This window comes from Manis pentadactyla, chromosome 8 (assembly GCF_030020395.1).
Source record: "Manis pentadactyla isolate mManPen7 chromosome 8, mManPen7.hap1, whole genome shotgun sequence".
NCBI classification, from domain to species: domain Eukaryota; kingdom Metazoa; phylum Chordata; class Mammalia; order Pholidota; family Manidae; genus Manis; species Manis pentadactyla.
The window spans coordinates 47,859,815-47,877,621 of record NC_080026.1 but is presented as its reverse complement, the minus strand read 5'-3'; the positions used below and the strand labels follow the sequence as shown (position 1 = coordinate 47,877,621).

Below are 17,807 nucleotides of genomic sequence, written 5' to 3'. Positions count from 1 at the left end.
GAATGCTGGTGTACCCTGTCTACAGGCTTGTCTAGAGGGTTGAATGCGATTGTACAGGCAAAGGACTTAGGGCAGCCCACAATAAGTGCTTATGAATGTTAGCTGCTATGGCCCCTGCTTGTCTTCAGCAGAGGGGCAGGCCGAGGCAGCCTGCATGGGGTCCCAGAGCACTCATCTACCCGAGAAACGGAGGAGGCCCAGGCATCGATGGGTCTGATGTAAGCTGGTCCTGTTCCCACAAAGGGCGCAGCCCCAAACCCAGGCTGTCAGGGAGCACACACCAGTGTTCTCAGAAGCCCCACTGATGCAGTCAGCTGAGAACTTGCAACTGCAAACTACAGGCACCAGCACTACTGACCTGGCAGGGGGCTGAGTTCTCATTTTTTATACTCTGCTGTGCACTTCTGAAGGCATCTATCCTGACCCACAAAGAAAAGTCACAAAGGAAAAACAGATAAGGAAGAAAAACAAGGTCACTGAAAAAATGTAAAGACATTGATTCTGCTTTGGCTGGTAAAAGTGAAGTTATAAGTGTTTCAGGATCATTTTCATTAATAAGAAATCCATGTCTGTTATTGCCACCAATTGCAGGCTGGCAGGGGTGCCAACTCCCTAGTTTGGCTAAGGCATGCATGAGTCTCTTTCCGCCAGCCCCCAGACTCAGTCCCTTGCGCAGGGATGCTCACCACAAGAGGAGAACCAGGCTGCCGGTGGGTACCTGCCCTGCTTTCCACCAGTGTCCCTGAGATGGGTGCCTACTAAGGGCTGTCAGATATAGGTGTTGTGCCTAGACCTCAAATCCTGTCCTGGTGGGACAACCTGGGAATCTGCATGTTAAACCAGTTCTCCAGGTGATTCTGAGGTTATGTTTGAAAATCACTAACACAAGCATGAAATGCAGCTAATTTCAACTATAAAGATGTGGTCAGGTTTGACCTCCAAGCTTGCCTTAAGAAACTGGTAACACATTCTGCCTATAAGTGTGTCCCATGGGAATAGAAAGCTGCACAAATTGCTTCATATCTTTGCCTTCTCAAATGGAAGCAATCAGAAAACTCATTTTTCATCTCTAATTAACACAGGTAGGCAAGATCACTCACCCCTTTTAAGAGAAGTTAATTTCTATGTGTTAGCTATTTGTGGAAGCATTTCCTATTGTGATCTTCCCTCTCAGTTCCCTCTTATTTCATGCTCAATAATGGCTGATAGGTTTCTCATCTCCGGATTCCCATTCTCCATCTGGTTTTGTTCCAAACAATGCAGAAGATGCAATTCAAGCGTCCTGAACCTCTCCTGGAAGCAAGGTTTGGTCTCAGGGATATGGTCTCTACAGATCAATATAAACAGGTACTCAGGGGGACCAGTGGCCTTCTTGACTGGTTCCAACCATGGGTGCAGTCTGCGATAGTACATTCACACGAAACCTTTCCCCCAACAGGGCAAACTGGTTTCACAGAAGGTTACCTATTAACAGTCCCAATAAAAGTGAATAAACAATTCAGAAGGGCCATTCATTCACAAAAAGGTAATTTGCATGCTTTTAAATTTCCAGACATGTTTTTCAAAGTAGGCAATAGAAAAAAAATCTGCCTAAAACATGTAGGTTACATACTTCTAAGTTGAAAGCTGATTGACATGGGGTAACCGACTTAGCAGATCCGAACCTTAATCTGTAGGAGATGAATATGAACAATTTGTGCCATAGAACCCTAGTAAGGCTCAGGAATTGGGCGGTCTCAAAAGTCAGGGGCAGAGGAGGTGTTTGTGGAAAGGTGTGTAAGAAGTTAGAGCCTCAGAGAACCTGCCCACCTCACCCCACCAGACATTTACTTCACCTCCAGAAGATTAAGAGACTTACTCTGTAAAAAGGTCAAACCAAATAACTCTAGTCAGAGTCACTGAGCACAATTAGGTCCAGGGTGTTGTGAAAGTCTACAGAGTATATGAGAGCCTCTGTAGGCCCCAAAATGCTGGTAGCCACCTGAAGGAGCCTGAAAGACTCCTCTCTGGAGAAACTGGCCAAAGAAGAAAAGACCAAAATGTATTGAAGTTTGGGATCTTCCAACAAACTCTGCAGGCCTCTGACCTACAGCCCTAGCTGTGCAGGCCACTCTGTAGGGAGCCCATGCACAGGACAGCTGCCACTCTGCTCTGGACTGTCTCCCAAGTGTGAACAGAAACCAGAGTTCACTAGATATACAGAGGAATTCTGAAGCATGAAATGAAAATAAAAAAACAACAACTAAAACGCGAAGAAAATAGAATTGTCAGAGACAAACTTCTACAAAACCATAAATATTATCAGAGAAATAAGAAGATATTGCATCTAAGAAACAAAAGCAGGGTGTTAGAAAATAAGAAGCCAGGAGGTCTTAAAATAAAATAATATGAATTTTAGCAACAGAGTGAAGAAAACCGAAAGAAGCCAAATTATAAAAGAAACAACACATGAATATTTCCTAGCACTGAAGAACATGTGTCTATTAAAAAGGTCCACTGAGGGCCCAGAATAAAGGATTTAAAAACACTGACAACACATCAATAAAATGAAAAGGCAACCTACTGACTGGGAGAAAATACTTGTAAATCATATAACTGATAAGGGTTTATATATGAAATATATAAAGAAATCATACAACTCAATAGCAAAACACAACCAAGCCATTTAAAAAATGAGCAGATATTAATTATTCATTAAAAATATTCATTAAAAAATGAATAGATATTTTTCCAAAGAAGACATACAGATGGCCAACAAGTCCATAAAAAGACCCTCAACATCACTCATCATCAGGGAAATGCAGATCAAAACCACAATGAGGTATCACCTCATATCTGTTAGAATGGCTATCATCAAAAAGACAAAAAATAACAAATGCTGGCAAGGATGTGGAGAAAAGGGAACATTTGTGCACTGTGGTGGGAATGTAAATTGGTATAGCCACTGTGGAAAGCAGTATGGAGGTTCCTCAAGAAATTATAAATAGAACATCCATGTGATCCTGCAATTCCACTTCTGGGTATTTATCTGAAGGAAATGAAAACACAAACTCAAAAGGTATCTGTGAAGAATGGAAGCAAACTAAGTGTCCATCAATGGGTGAATGGATAAAGAAGTTGTGACATATACATACAATGGAATATTATGCAGTCATAAAAAGGAAATCTTGCCACTTGTGACAACATGGATGGACCTTGAGGGCATGATACTAAGTAAAATAAGTCAAACAGAAAAAGATAAATACCATATAATTTGACTTACATGTGGAATTAAAAACAAAACAAAAACCCCAAGCTAATGGATATTGTTAGAAGGAAACTGGTGGTTGCCTGAGGTGGGGTGTTAGAGGTGGGCAAAATGGATGAAGGGAGTCAAAAGACACAATTTTTCAGTTATAAAATGTAACTCTTGGGGATGTCATATTTTGGAAGTAGCTAGGAGATTGGATCTTAAAATTTCTCATCATAAGAAAAAAAATTTTTGTAACTATGGTGACAGATGTTAACTGGACTTATGTGGTGGTCATTTTGCAATATATACAAATATAGAATCATTATATTGTATATCTGAAAGTAGTATAATGTTATGTCAGTTATACCTCATTTCTTTTAAAAAGTGGAAGAGGGAGACAGGAGAACCAGGAAGATGCAGCATGAGAAGGACTCAGCCCAACATTGCTGGCTTTGAAGGATGCTCTGAGCCAAGGAGTAGGGTGGCCTCTAGCAGCTGGAGAAGGCAAAACAGATTATTCTCACTGGAGCCTCCAGGATCACAGCCCTGCTGACACCTTGCTTTTAGCCCATGGAGACTCCTTTTGGACTTCCGACCTCCTAAACTGTAAGATAATAAATTTAAGCCCCTTGCAATAAAAACAAATACATAATGATAAAGCAAATCACCTGAAATTTCAGAAACTATGTAAGACAGATTCTAAAATATTTCTCAAAAAGCAAATAGTTTGTGTTCAGAAATTGGACTGTTCTTCTGCTTTCAAAAGAACAACTTTAGAAACCTGGAAGAAAATGGAGAAATGTGTTTTAAAATTCTGAGGGGAAATAATTTCTAACTTAGAATTCTATACCCAGCTAAAACCTTCAGACAACTAGGAGAGCAGGGAAAAGATATTTTAAACAGGTGAGGTCTGAAATATTAACTCCTCATACACCTTTAGTGAAGATGGGCTTCACTAAAATTAACGACCACCAACAAAAAACCCACAAAAAACAAAAAGGAAGACATGGGATCCCAGGAAGAGGGTAATCCAACACAGAAAAGGGAATTGTTGGGATAATGGGAAACTCCAGGCCTAGAAAGCAACTAGCCCAGACTGAGCTCTAGAAAATGGTGTGTTTGAACCTACTGACAGGAAATTTACTCTTCCAACAATTGACCATTTTAATTTGAAAAAACAAGATACAAAGTCAAAGAAGGCATCAAAGCCTAATTCCTACCTCATGTTGAATGATTCCATATTATTGGTGGGAGGGATACAGAGAAGTTGTGATTTTACTCTGTGGACTTGGGAGCAACACACACCTGAGTGAGATAAAGAGGCCCCACAGCAGTGAGCAGAGCTGAACATCTGGGCTGACGCAGGACAGGGGTGCAGGCACCTGCAGCCATACTGAACCTGTCTTAGTGTCCCATCTCATTTTCTCTGAGAAGACAAGTATGCTTTGTCCCAATTAGTAGTAGAATAACATGTTACACTTATCAAGCACTGTTTCAAACATTTTACTGACATTTATATTTCTTACAATCCCAGAGTATTACCCAATTTATGGATAAGAAACCTAAGGCTTTGAGAGTTTAAGTAAACTACACAGGAACAGGGTTAGAATATGGTAGAGTTGGATTGCAGATCCAGTTGAGGTCATCTCTGCATTCTTGGCTGCTACACTATGCTGTATTTGGGGGACTGTCTTGGAAAACCAGACACCTTTTTTTAAACTTACTTCAAAGCAGTGGCAGCTCCAGAATTTATGAATAGGAGAGAGTGGAAAGGCTAGGGGACAGCAGTGTGGTTTAAAACAGTGTGTGTATGCAGAAGCATGTGACAGGCAGGGTGTAGGGTACATGCTTTGAAGTTATATCAGCACAGGAACCATGTTATTCTTTGACTAAGACTTAGGTTTATTTGGGTGACTTGGGCAGGTTTGAAATAACAGAGGTGATAAGGCCCTCCTTATTGCCATCTCTTACAGCTGTCTCCACCACAAAGCTTCCTTTACTTTTGGTTGCATCTGATTTTCCTGCCCCTCTATGACCTGCTTACTTGCCTGGCCAGGAGACAAGTTGATAGCCACTTGCACCCAAATCTCCAAGGTCTCAACATCTGAAATGTCTTACAGACAAGTCTCAAAGTAAATAAAATCATCTTAGTCTTCAACATTTCTATGTATACCATGAGTGTCATGGAGAAAAAGATCATCAAATTTGGTGTACTCCTAGGCTCATCTACTCAGCAAGAATTGGCCAGGGTTCCAGTCCCCCAATTTCTCTGAACTCCCACCCTCTCTGGAGGGCAGTAGCTTAGTGTCTCTGTTCAGCTGCTATGCCATAAAATCCCCTGCCAGGAACATTATTTAACTGACTCCTCAACTCAGTCAATCTTGGCACACATGATTCTTCTCTGCCACCTCTAACAGCCACAGACACACAGAGTGCCTTTAGGTAAGGGGAGTGGAAATCCCTCTAAAACCAAAATCAGTCAAAGGGAGAAATAAAGGGGAGAGGAAATACCTCTAAAAACCAAAATCAGTCAAAGGGAGAAATAAAGTTAAAAACCTGTTTATTGCTTACAAACGGCAGTCCAGCACCATCTCTCTCCCCTGCTCCAGAAGGAAGCAAGCAAACAAGCCAGCCCCTCCCTTTAACATCTCAGGTTCAGACACGCCCTCAGTTGCTCTCCACCCCACATGCAAATACATTAAAGCCAGGCGAGATATTCTGGAAATGTTACAATTTTACCCACAGGGCCCCTCAGCCACCAATCCTGGACCAGCAATGGCTCTCCAATCCAAATGTGCAGTAGAAACAGCTTGGCCTCTGGGGAATAAATGCACATCCCAGGAATTTTGATACAAATAGTCCTAGAGCCACATGCTCAGAAACTTCTCAACATTTCCCAAGTCACTTTTATTCCAATTCAAATGTTTTCAGTGTTTAAATCACGTTTTATGTTGACTCCTGCTTCTGTGGACTGAACTGTGGCCCCCAAATTCCAAAGTCCTAACCCCCAATGTGACTGTATCTGGGAAAGGTGCCTTTGGGAAGTAATTAGGGCTGGATGGAGTAATGAGGTGGGGCCCTAGCCTGACAGGATTTGTGCCCTTATAAGAGACACCAAAGAGTTTGCCTTCTTCCCATGTTCACAGAGAAACTGTGAGCACACAGTGAAATGGTAGACTCCCAAGAGCTCAGAGGCCTCAGAATGAAACCTTCCATGTTGGCACTTTGACCTTGGAGTTGGTGTCTTCAGAACAGAGACAACAGCTCCCTGCTGTTGAAGCCACCCAATCCGTGGTATTTTTCTATGGCACCCCTGGCCAACTAAGACACCTGCCTTGCTATTTCACTCTCCACAACTTGTTCCAGCCTCATTGGTCTTTCAGGTCCTCCAAAGCCAACCCCAGGACATTCTGATCACAACTTCCTCTGTATGCCCCAACCTGACATGTGGAGGGCTGGCTCCTGCTTACCCTAATTCTCAGGTTGCATGTCAAGTTTTCTGGTGTTCACCCATCTTATTTCCAACTTTCCTTTCCTCAAACTCTTAAGCCTATTTATGGCACAAAATTTCTCTATTGCATATACTTTACCTAATTCAGTTTTATTAAGGCTCTTGGATGGCAAAATTTAATGTAAGCTAGCTAACTTATTATATAATACATATATCTCTGTCAAATTTGAACTTGAGGCTATAATGGTTAAAGAAAACCAGGAGAAATGTAAGGTATGCCCTTCCCAGTAGTTTTCTTTTGAGAGCCATAGCCTTTAGTGTTGACATTGCACTTTAATTCAGAAGTCAACAAAATGCAAATGTTTAATGCATGTAATAAGTTGAAAAGTGTTAGTGAAATAGAGGAGATGGGCTTTGTTTTTCTGAACATGTTTCCAAAAGACTGTTTTATTTTAAAACTCACACAGACTTGGATACAAATGCCTTTCTACCCACTGTGGTGAAGATTACACTGACTGCTTCCATTGGTCACCTCTTCTTTTCTCCACTGAGCCCACCATTCTCAAAGTCGGATTATGCAAACATAGGCTTTTCCTCTTCTTCCGTTTGCAGTACTAAGAGTTCTTAGATGACAGTAATTATATAACACAATTTTCCATAAGTGTTTGGCAATTATTAAAGTTTTGCAATCACTGATTTTCCTACTGGTATCTTTCCACCTAAGAAAGAAAGACAGAGAAAGCTCATGAACTGACACTGAGTCTGCCCTTCCTTGTACAATCATTTAAGCCACCAGCAAAAGAGAAACACGTGGCACATGTGCAGTTTTACAGACTGACAAAGGACAAATGGACAAGCCCCTTTTGCAGGAGAAGCAGCAGCTCTTAAAGGGGTGATGGGCAGGCCCATGCACCCCAGCCAGACGCAGAGCCAGGATTTGAACACAGTCATGTGTTCTGAACTTCAAGGCTACTTTGTTCTGGTATGTTCACACTCTTGTCACATTTGCCCTCTGTGACCCAGAAATCAGTGCCACCCTCCTCACAGAACGAGGCATTTGGGTCTGTTTCAGCTACAGGCCCTTCTTACCAAATTCAAAACCCTACTTCCAGGTTTCACATCCTGAGATTTTAGACATAATATAATATATATTGTTACATATTATAAACAGGATGTAACAAAAATAGAAGATTGGGATCTCGACCTTCATACTGTCTTCAAAAGAAACTAGTGTTTTCACTTTCCCTATTTATGCCAACTATTCATTTGCCCTTCCACCCTTTTTCTTCTACTTTTTTCTCCTTTACCCATATGCCCTATCCTGTCCTGGTCTCCCCCTAATCCCAAAAGACATCTGTGTAAAGCTCCTCTTTGCAGGTTTAACAAATTTACTGAATTAGGATTAAGTACAATGCTATTTGTAAGAAAATCCACTAATGTTCTAGTGCTTATTCAATGTAATCAGCAGATAATTATTTTTTTAATGCTAACACCCTCATCTTCTAAAATTACCCCATCATTCCTATGACAGTGTTCTCTACTTCCTCTGACCTTTTATTAAATCTCTTTGTTTATACCAACACTCTCAATTCTTACTATTCACCATATGTAATATGGTAATACCTTACTATATACATATTTATCAGTGGCCCTGCCTTCTTGGCTGGACTATTTCTTTATAAACTGATAGGATCTGAAGAGTAAGGGTTGGATTATTCTCCCAGAGATATGCTATCAGCCCCAGTTCCGAATCCAGAAAGTCTGTGATGGGAACACTGCTGTCAACCTCTTACCTGGAAAAGAAGGGATCCAAGAGTGGAGAGAGAATGAACCCAAGGACCAAAATCAGAGGTGTTTTCTCAATGTCCATTAAGACTGGATGTGAAGGGTCTACATCTTGGGCCCTGATTTGCGGTTAGAAGCTGATAATTTTTGTGTTATATAAGACCACCTAGTTAAAGCTTGTTGTGTTTTTTTTGTTAATTTTCTTTGCACTTTCTCCTAGTTTTGAGAAAAATCTAGATGATATAGTTTTGTTTATATTAAAACTCTACTCTTGTTCATTTTGATAAAGTATTTGATGCCATAGTATAGGGTCTTGTTTTACTACATGTTGGTAAACACAACATAAAAATCTATCATATTTTATCAAACTGTACTTACCAAGCATTTCTTCTAATTTTGTTGTGGCAGATTCATTCACATTAAATATATAGTCATTATTTCTAGAAGAAAAAGCAACAAGCTTTTTTATTGCATAAACTAGGGGGAAATGACAACTTTTGTTATTTTGTGTTAAGACCAGTTTTAAACAGTCTTCCTCAAGGCCAGCTGGTGTTAGGCAGTTGTAAAGCCCCTGGCTCCTGTCCTATTTTCTGGCTTTGTGCTTCATTCTTTTGGCCATGTAAGAGACACTGTGGGAGTTTACCCATTAAGCTTTATCACTCTTAAATTCATTCACTTGGAAGAGTAAATTTCTAACTACCCACACATACACATACATATGTGTATATTTTTGCATTATAAATGTACGTGTGTATATATAAGCATATACCCTCACACTATACTGCAGTTCCCCAATATCTTTCTATTTATAATTAGTCTATACATTTCAGTATTAGGTCAGTTATAATAAGTTTCAGTATAAATAAATGTCAACATTTAGGCCAAAATGTAGGCCTAAAGCACTTTTTTTGCTTCAGTATTATTTTTATTCCTAGCCACATCACATTTGCATGGTTACTCATCCTGACATGATCAGGAGATGGGCAAGTGAAACTCGACATAACGTTTAATGGATCATACACTTCTACATATCTCCAACTACCCCTCTAGCACTTCTGGGAGTCTTGTACAGTACTTACAGCTTCTTCTTCTCTACCACACCTAACCGCACAAAAGCTGCTAAGGTGTTCTTCTGTATGTCGGAAGATAATACATCATAACACTGCGAGGCACCTAAAACAGAGGGGCAGGAAGGGTTAATGGATAACTATTGCTTTCAACTGAAGGAAATCACCACCCACAGACAAATGACTCACCTTGATCGAGAAGCTGACTTGTGAATTTTCTGACTCCAGCCAAATACTGTTTCTCGGTGAAATCATCATCTTCTTTCAAGAGGTATTTGCAAATTATCTGATTTTAAGAGGGAAGATGAGAGGTATGGAAAGGGAAAAAGGGCAGCCAAAGAACAAGAAGTACTTTTACACTGCCCTCTTAACAGAACAACACACTATATTAGAGTGAAGGCCCTCCCAGGTTGGACACAGAAAAACTGCAGAATAATTAGGAGGTCTCTTATAAGCTTATTTCATTGTTTACAATTAGAAAAAGAAGTTTAAAATACTACTGACATTTATTAAAATACAATTACTTATAAAACTAATGGGTTCCAAGTTAAATTACTATCAACTCTTATGCTGCTCAGGAAAAGGGGCCAGACTTTCTGGAACTTTGTTTCTTCTGTAAAAAATCCTAATGTGCCAGGCCACCAAATACTTGGTGATTTCTATTGTAGGAAGGTGTTTAAAGGAAGAAGTAGCACTTATCAAATACCTGCTATGTGCTAGACCTTGTGCATGGAGGCTGACAAGGGTTCTTTCACTGGCTAGAGCACTACTCTGCAGGAGGTCAGTCCTGGGTGCCAGCAACCAGAGCACAGAGCTGAGCACTACACAGTCCTCTTCTCGAAAATATGCATAGGCCTCTGAAGGTTTCCATTGCAAACTCCCTGTCTCCCTCTGAGTCCTGGCACAATTCCTGCTGGCCATATGTGCTATCCCCTCTCTAGCCACTCCTCAGATACTGATGCCTGAGCTTTCCTTTCCCTCCAACATTAGCATTTAGTCATATAAAGCACTGGCTTTATGTAACATTCAAATTTTGCATTATGGAATACCTCATATATATCAAACCTCTTGCTAATGTTATGAACACAAGATGTAAGATATGGCATGACAATGCTTGGGTGTAATGTGGTTACAACTGTGCTCATGGCATCATCAAGCTGTCACCCTCCTGGCTCTGTAATGGACCTATATGTCAGGGGCAAGGTCTTACCTGAGAGGTGGAATCAGTCTCTGTCATCTACCACCTCCCTGGAGAAGACTGCCCTGCAGACCAAGGTGGGAAGTGCAGGGTGGGGGGTCCTAGTTGTACTTGATATGGGTGGGTGGGGGAGGAGAGCTTGCAAAAGATGTACATACCATGTAACCTTCCACAAAAGGGTTAAAGAGTCCTGTTAAAAATTCTAACACAGTATTTCCTTTCTCTGTAACTAGGATGTCCCTTGTTGTTACTTGTACAGTCTCAATTTTACAAAGCAGGTAACAGCCTTCTTCAAAGTCCTGTAACGGGAGGGGAGAAGACTGGATGCATCCACTAACTGAGGTCAATGGGACACTGCTGGACTCAGTACTCACAGCCACATACCAAGAGCTAGACACCAGCTAATTCCACAACCCTTCCCCGAGAGCTCTGGTATAAGTTAGTAGTTGGAGAAGCATGTGTTCTAACACTCAAAATGTTGAACCCTCAAAGGCAGCAAACACACAACAAACTGAACCTCAAATGCAGTGAACACACAAATTATGAACCTTAGAAAACAAAACCGGGATGGATTTTTTTCACTTTGTATAGCCACACTCCTTAAATTTTAGTGGGAAGTGCATATAGCAAGCCTTAAAAATACTTAGAAGTACACTTGTGCTTCAAAACCACTACCTTCCTTCTCTATTGAATAAAGCCTGTGCTCCTTAGCAGTGCGCAGAAACCTAACCCACTTCCTGTCTGTTCTGGCACTGCCCGCCACCCAGCAAGCCAGCAGCCCCGCTCTGGGAGCCCGACCCCTCAGGAGGCACCTCCGCCACCAAGGAAGACCAAGGCATGGCTCATTCCAACATGCTGTTATCAGGGAAATGTGTGCCAGTTGGTGAATGTCTAACAAAATAGAGTTGGTTTATTTACAGTAGCTGCACTGATGGTTCAAAGAATAACTCTTCTCTCACTAAATGATCCCTAAATTACGGATTAAACCTGACCAGAACCAAAATGGTTTGCTCAACTGTAAGTGTCCAAATTTCTCTTTAATTCCACCATATGTAGCCTTGAAGAAAGGAAGACACAACTGTGAATCTAAGTCTAACATTGCCAGAACTCACATTACAAACATGCTTCTTCTTTGGCTATAAGGATTTACCTTTAATGTGTTTCCTGGAAGGAAGATAAATTCATCCAAAAAAACATTGTGTAGGAAGTGAAAACAAGTGTAGACATCCTCTGGAAATAAATTCATTACATAAAATTACAACATTGCTTTTCAAATTTTCAAGGAGCGTCAAGAAGTCCGTGATACTCAAAATGAAGTATTTTAAAGGCATGTTATTCATATACCAGAGAGAAGAATTAAGGCCCCCAAAAGAAGCTATAACCAATCCAAACTTTACTTACAGAGCAAATTATAGTCTGGCATAGTTTTAATGGTGGAATCTAAATTACAACCAGGCCTGTAGCCAGTCAGTTTGGTAATGAAAAAGGTGCCAGAGTCCTCTGAAGCCAGGGCACTTCACTTTCCCCTGCCCATGGTTCCCTAGTGAAGAAAGGAACAGGTTTCTTCATTCCCTTCTATATTCGTATTTTCTGATGTCTTAGGGTATCTTCAGCACTAGAATACACCAGCATATAGAAACAGAAAATACTGTCACTTTTTAGACATAGAGGTCTACCTTGCCCATCAACTATAGGGGAGGCTTCTTCATCTTTCTGACATATGCTATGAACTTTCTCATGAGAAAAATATATACATACATATGGATCAAAATGTTGCCTCCAATCACAGGGTTTTCACAATACTCTAGCAGACCAGGTATGTGCCCCTTAATTGTGCATGAATTCCAATGTAAGAAACCTCACATGGAACTATGATCAAGATTTGAATTTTCTGTGTCCTGAATTAAATCATCTGACCTCTCTGGGCTCCAGCTTCCTTAGGCATGGCCACAGGGGCTCTGAGGTTCCTTCCGAGGCTAAAAGTCTGTGGCTGAGCCCAGTGCCTCTCACCCGATAGAGATGTCTATGGTGCTTGGAAAAACAAAGACACCAATATCTGGGCCCCACTCCAGATCAAGTGAATCGGAACCTTTGGGGGTGTGGCTCACCCTCTAGTTAAATGTACAACCTGGTAGAAAACCTTTGGTGTTGACTATAGGTCCTGTCAACAAAAATTTGTATTTTACTTATTTTTACACTCCCCACTGCAACTAGAATGCCGTAAGTCTACTGTGAGTCTAGTTAGCACTCGCATACCTGCTGGATTGTCTGCCCACCAATGAGAACTGTTACAGAAGAAAAAGAGCATCAGAGTAGGAAATGGAGAAATGTGCTCTGGTCCCAGATCTTCCCTTAACTAATCATGCATCTTTCTAGGCCTAATTTTCCTTATTTTAAAACAGAGAGGTTTAGATTAGATATTTTCTTAGGTTCCTACTAATTCCCCCAAGTCTAAGCAGATGACCATGTATTTAGGGAAAATTTTAAACTTTTTCTTAGTGTATGGGTCCCAGTCCTTGCTGGTGTATGGGCTGCACACAAGTAGCTGAGCATATGGAACTGAATGGCCAGGTCTCTTTCAAAAATCAAGACCGCATTCCTGGAAGTTACCTTTCCTGAACCCAGGTGTCATCTGCATTGCTACAGCTACTAACGAAGGTCGGACGAAAATGTTGAGCAACTGGTTCCTGTAAGCCGAGCACATAAGGAGAGTGATATGCTGGAAAATAAGTCCATTGACTACTTCTGAGTCTCCAGAGTCTACTTTCAGAATCACTTGATCTTTGACAAGATTGGCCATGTTGGAATGTAGAAGAATGCTGGACTGGATAACTTCTTCAGCAGGTTCATTACCTACACACAAGGCAGAGACAATTCATTCAGTCAAATGGCAAAGAGATGGGCTGGGTGACTGCTGGAGTCTTAGGCCTAGTATGCATCGGTGTCAGGGAACTGACACATAATCTTCCCAGTTCCAGATACAGGTTTTAGGCTCTGCCAAATGAGGTAATTATACCATATGTGAAGGATATTTTAAAAGTATTATTTCATAAATCAAATCTCTGTTAAGGACTTAAAACGTAGTTTCTTATTTAACCAAATCTGTCTGCTATTCTGAAATGCACATTAGTTTCCCCTCTGAAAACCAACACTTCCTCAGGAACCAATGATATCCAAAGTTTGATAACAAAAAGTTACATGGCGAGAAAATCACATATATATGAATTTAACAACACTAAGACAGAAGACCCATGAATAGTGTATGAGTATATTAAAACATGCTTAACACACACATACACACACACACACCTAGCTTAGACCAATTCCAAGATGGCAAAAATACTACTTTGCAACTTAGCAGATGAATTAAAGGGCAACCAAATTGGCACTCTCCTAGCATCGGGCCTCCTGGAGTGCAGAGGAATGCTGAGGAGGTGTTTTTTTCTGTTTTTTTCATATCAAAGATAACTAAAGGGGGCTCGTAACAGTTCCTGGTAAGTCATCACCTGATACCACCTTGGCCTGGGGATAGCCAAGGAGTTAGAATTCTAGAAGCATAAGGAAATGGTGATATTTAACCAGAGAAATCATTTTACTGCTACCCTGAGCAAAAGGGCTGGATGGCAGGCATGCAGGCAGGCACACTGCTCTGGCTGGGCAATGAGTTCTCCTAATATTGCATGCAAGGGGCAAGTGAGAGGTGTGATTTTCCTTCTGGATTTGATGTTTGTTCTGGATGAATCTGCCTTTTCTCAACTTGCTCAAGGTAATGACATAGCATACAGCACTATTTTGCACACACCCACATCATAAAAAGCTTTAGATATGAGAATGTTTAGGAATATGGGAGAATCTGAAGAAGAAAGAAAAATGAAGTGAATATATGTAACACATTCTAAATTAGGGATTATATTTAATCACTCTACACTATTACTGTTACTTAGATCTCAACCAACTCTCACTTTAAAATAACTGGAGTTATTTTAGTGGCCGATACTCTTAGCTATAGAGTGCTACATACTTATACTACCTTGAAAAAGCAAAAGACAACTTAGAAAGGTAGGTGCCACTGTTCTCATATGCTCCTGGGCCAAATGGTTAGGAGTTTAGCACTTCACTTATTTTCCTCATGAGTTTCTACTTTGTACTACAATCAACATCTCCTAATAGATAATTAAAATACTGGAAACAGATGTCTGATTCACCTTTATTTCCCTTTTGGTGAACAGCACTCAACTGATTGCATGCTATTAGTAATTAATTCCTCCTGAATGCCTCAGCTTCGACCAGCTCTGTCCCTGCCTAGGTTCAGGTTTCCTTATTTCTCATCTGGGCAGAGCGGCCTTCCAGTGTATCTCCCTGTCTCTAGTCTTCGGCTGTGGTCCACCTTTAAAGGTAATACCAGAGTTGTTTTCTAAAGGCCAATTGGTCACAACCCCTGCTTATTGCAATCTATGACTGCAGCCCCTAGCCTGCAGATGCCAGTCCAGGTCTCCAGGCAGGCAGGCAGCTCTGGGCCATCCAGCGGCTGCCACACTCTTCCTTCCGGTGCTCCCTCCCCATGACCAACATTTGGAAGTTACCAACCCACCTACAGGGCAGGTACTGTCATCCACAGCACATTCCTGTTCCCTTCATTAGTTGAGCTGCTTTCCCACTTGTCTTCCTGAAGAGCTTCTACTTTTCCATCGAGATTGGTTTCAAAGCCACTTCTTCTATAAAATCTTCCCTGAGTGTAGGCCCTGTTCTCCACAGCATTCTCAGTAACCCTCTGCAGTTTTCTGTAGCTCTTTGTCTTTATTTCACTGAACCCTCTTTACTAATTTACATGTTAACCGCCCACCCCCAACCTCCACACACCAGAACCTCCAGAACCAGTTCATCTTGTTCATCTGTGTCCCTGGTCATACCCAGCACCAACTAGGTATTAACTGTAGGGTTAATGAGTGAACAGTAGGTATCTTGCCCACAAATAGTTATCTGTTCTTAGAAGGACTGCATGTCTAACTGTAGTCTCTACAGTTCTTAATCAGAGATGGAAAACAATTTCTGTAACTATTGTCATATACATTCCAAACTCCCAACATCATATCCAACGGGGTTTTAAAAAGTTGTTATTATCAGAGTTGTATGAAGTTCTATGAGACTGGCCCTTTAATCTTTACAAGCAAGTGAGGCAAATGAGTTGTAAATATGTGGTTTAGAAAGAGGTGGGTGTAGAGGGAAGAATATGCGGAATACAAAAAGATTCATTATTTCTTCCCCCCTCTGCTGGGTGCCAAGGAGATGGCATTCTAGTCCTCAACATATTCAGAGTCTTGTAGGGAGAAATGACATATTAACAATTATTTTCCAATAATCAACATGCTGTGTTCAATGTCCTCTAGTAACAAAAACAGATTAGGTTTTCTTTCTCTGCCTGAGCAAAGCTTTGCTCAATGTCCTTTACAGGTTTTTCCTGTCTAGGCTACAACTTTTCAAAATCAAGAAATAAAAGAGACAACCATGCTCATCACATACGTTCCACAGACATACCGGGCCAACTGAGGAACCCCCCGAAGGCCTGGGCTAAACCTTTCAGCCATAAAGTCTTTTCCACCAGCACGTCAAAGTCCATGGATGGCCGGTTCTGAAGCAGAACAGCAACTGTCAGGGACCATGGGCTCAGAACCAGGTTTTGAATTTGCTGCAGCTGTATTTTAAAAGCAACTTCAGTGACAAAGGCATGCATGTCCTCTGACTGTTTCTGAGGAATATACCTAAAAGGAAGAATACAGAAGAACAAATTACAGTTTTGCTGCCTACACAAATGGGAATGGAGAGGAGAATGGGAGAAAACTACTCATACTGTCTGCCAACTGAACTCTCTCAGGTCACACTGCCAGAATGCACCTTTACTTTACTGTAGGGTAACCTGTCCCTTCAGCTCTAGGGTATGCTCTTGAGAGGTGACAAAATATATTCAAGGAAACAGGGTCCTATTACTCCTGGTTCCAGTTGAAAACCGACTTTGCCTAATAAGATATATCCCTTCTGGGAAAACTGATGCCTCCCTGAGGAACCTAAACAGGGGGACTACTCTCACTTCTTAGAATCCATAATACTCTGAACCTCTCTCTCACAGAATGCATTTGCCAGGTTACATGCTATCTGCTCATGTCTGCACTGGCCTGGCTACACAGTTTGCCTGGCTGCTACACTGTCCTCCTGAGAGGCTTCAGGGCATCTGACAAATACTGCTACGATCCTTGCCTGACAGATTCTTTAGGCATGGCTCACCAAACTTTGAACTGGATTAACAGGAGCCTACACAGAGCTGGTTGGAGCAGAGATATGCATATGACCTAAAAGCAGCTACACAGAAAGATGGCTTACTGTGAGAGCTGTAGCCAAGGAGGGTGCTCTGTACTGAGTAACAACTGGACCATCCTACTGGAGATCTATACAATGAAAGCCTGTGCCTGCAAAATGCTAACCTCTGCTTCTGATCACTAATAAAGCTGCTAGATAGGGACATTAGTTGCCATGGGACTGTTGGCACTATAGGTAATTATGAATGATGCTGCAGTCATGTAAGGCCTAGCTGGGAAGACAGATGGTTTCTGCCTTCCTTCCTTACCCAGGTGTGTTTCTCTAAATTAAGAAAACCCAAAAATATATCTCTATCTACAGGCTGAAAGAGCCTAATATATTTCCTGGCCATAAAACCATAATCTTCACAACAGGAACTCACACCCATTCATTATTATTATGTACTCTTTCAAGGATCAAAAATAAAACTTAGTACCTCCTTTGGCTGGCCTACCAATAATGCTTAACAATTCCCATGCATGCACTCATTAATAATGGTGTTATTTCTTTTCATTTTAAAACTAACAGGGTACTAGTTCCCCTGAGAAAAATGAGCACTTCCTGACACTGTATATTTGACATATATTATATTCCACAGCTAAATGGTTTTCTGGCAAGTATATAATTTGTCTTAAGAAGCTTTCGGCTTCCCTAATATGTGCTCTTAGATAACCAAGTTTCAGTCCCAGAAGTGGTCAACTCAAGAGTCACAATTCACACTCA

At 41.2% G+C, this 17,807-nt stretch overlaps 1 protein-coding gene across 5 annotated transcripts in view; it reads right to left on the bottom strand.

Annotated features, from left to right (window-relative positions):
- Nucleotides 1-7,109: 7,109 nt before the first annotated feature.
- Nucleotides 7,110-17,807, bottom strand: part of GNPAT (glyceronephosphate O-acyltransferase) — a 52,069-nt gene continuing 41,371 nt past the window's right edge. For all 5 annotated transcript variants that reach the window (XM_036909418.2, XM_036909419.2, XM_036909420.2 and 2 more), the window contains 8 exons: nt 16,269-16,492; nt 13,344-13,586; nt 11,884-11,963; nt 10,892-11,032; nt 9,725-9,821; nt 9,548-9,641; nt 8,847-8,908; nt 7,110-7,402 (listed from right to left, as the gene is read on the bottom strand). In XM_036909418.2, coding sequence (XP_036765313.2) covers nt 7,359-7,402; nt 8,847-8,908; nt 9,548-9,641; nt 9,725-9,821; nt 10,892-11,032; nt 11,884-11,963; nt 13,344-13,586; nt 16,269-16,492 — 985 coding nt within the window. In that variant the 3' untranslated portion in view covers nt 7,110-7,358. The remainder of the gene's footprint in view (nt 7,403-8,846; nt 8,909-9,547; nt 9,642-9,724; nt 9,822-10,891; nt 11,033-11,883; nt 11,964-13,343; nt 13,587-16,268; nt 16,493-17,807) is intronic.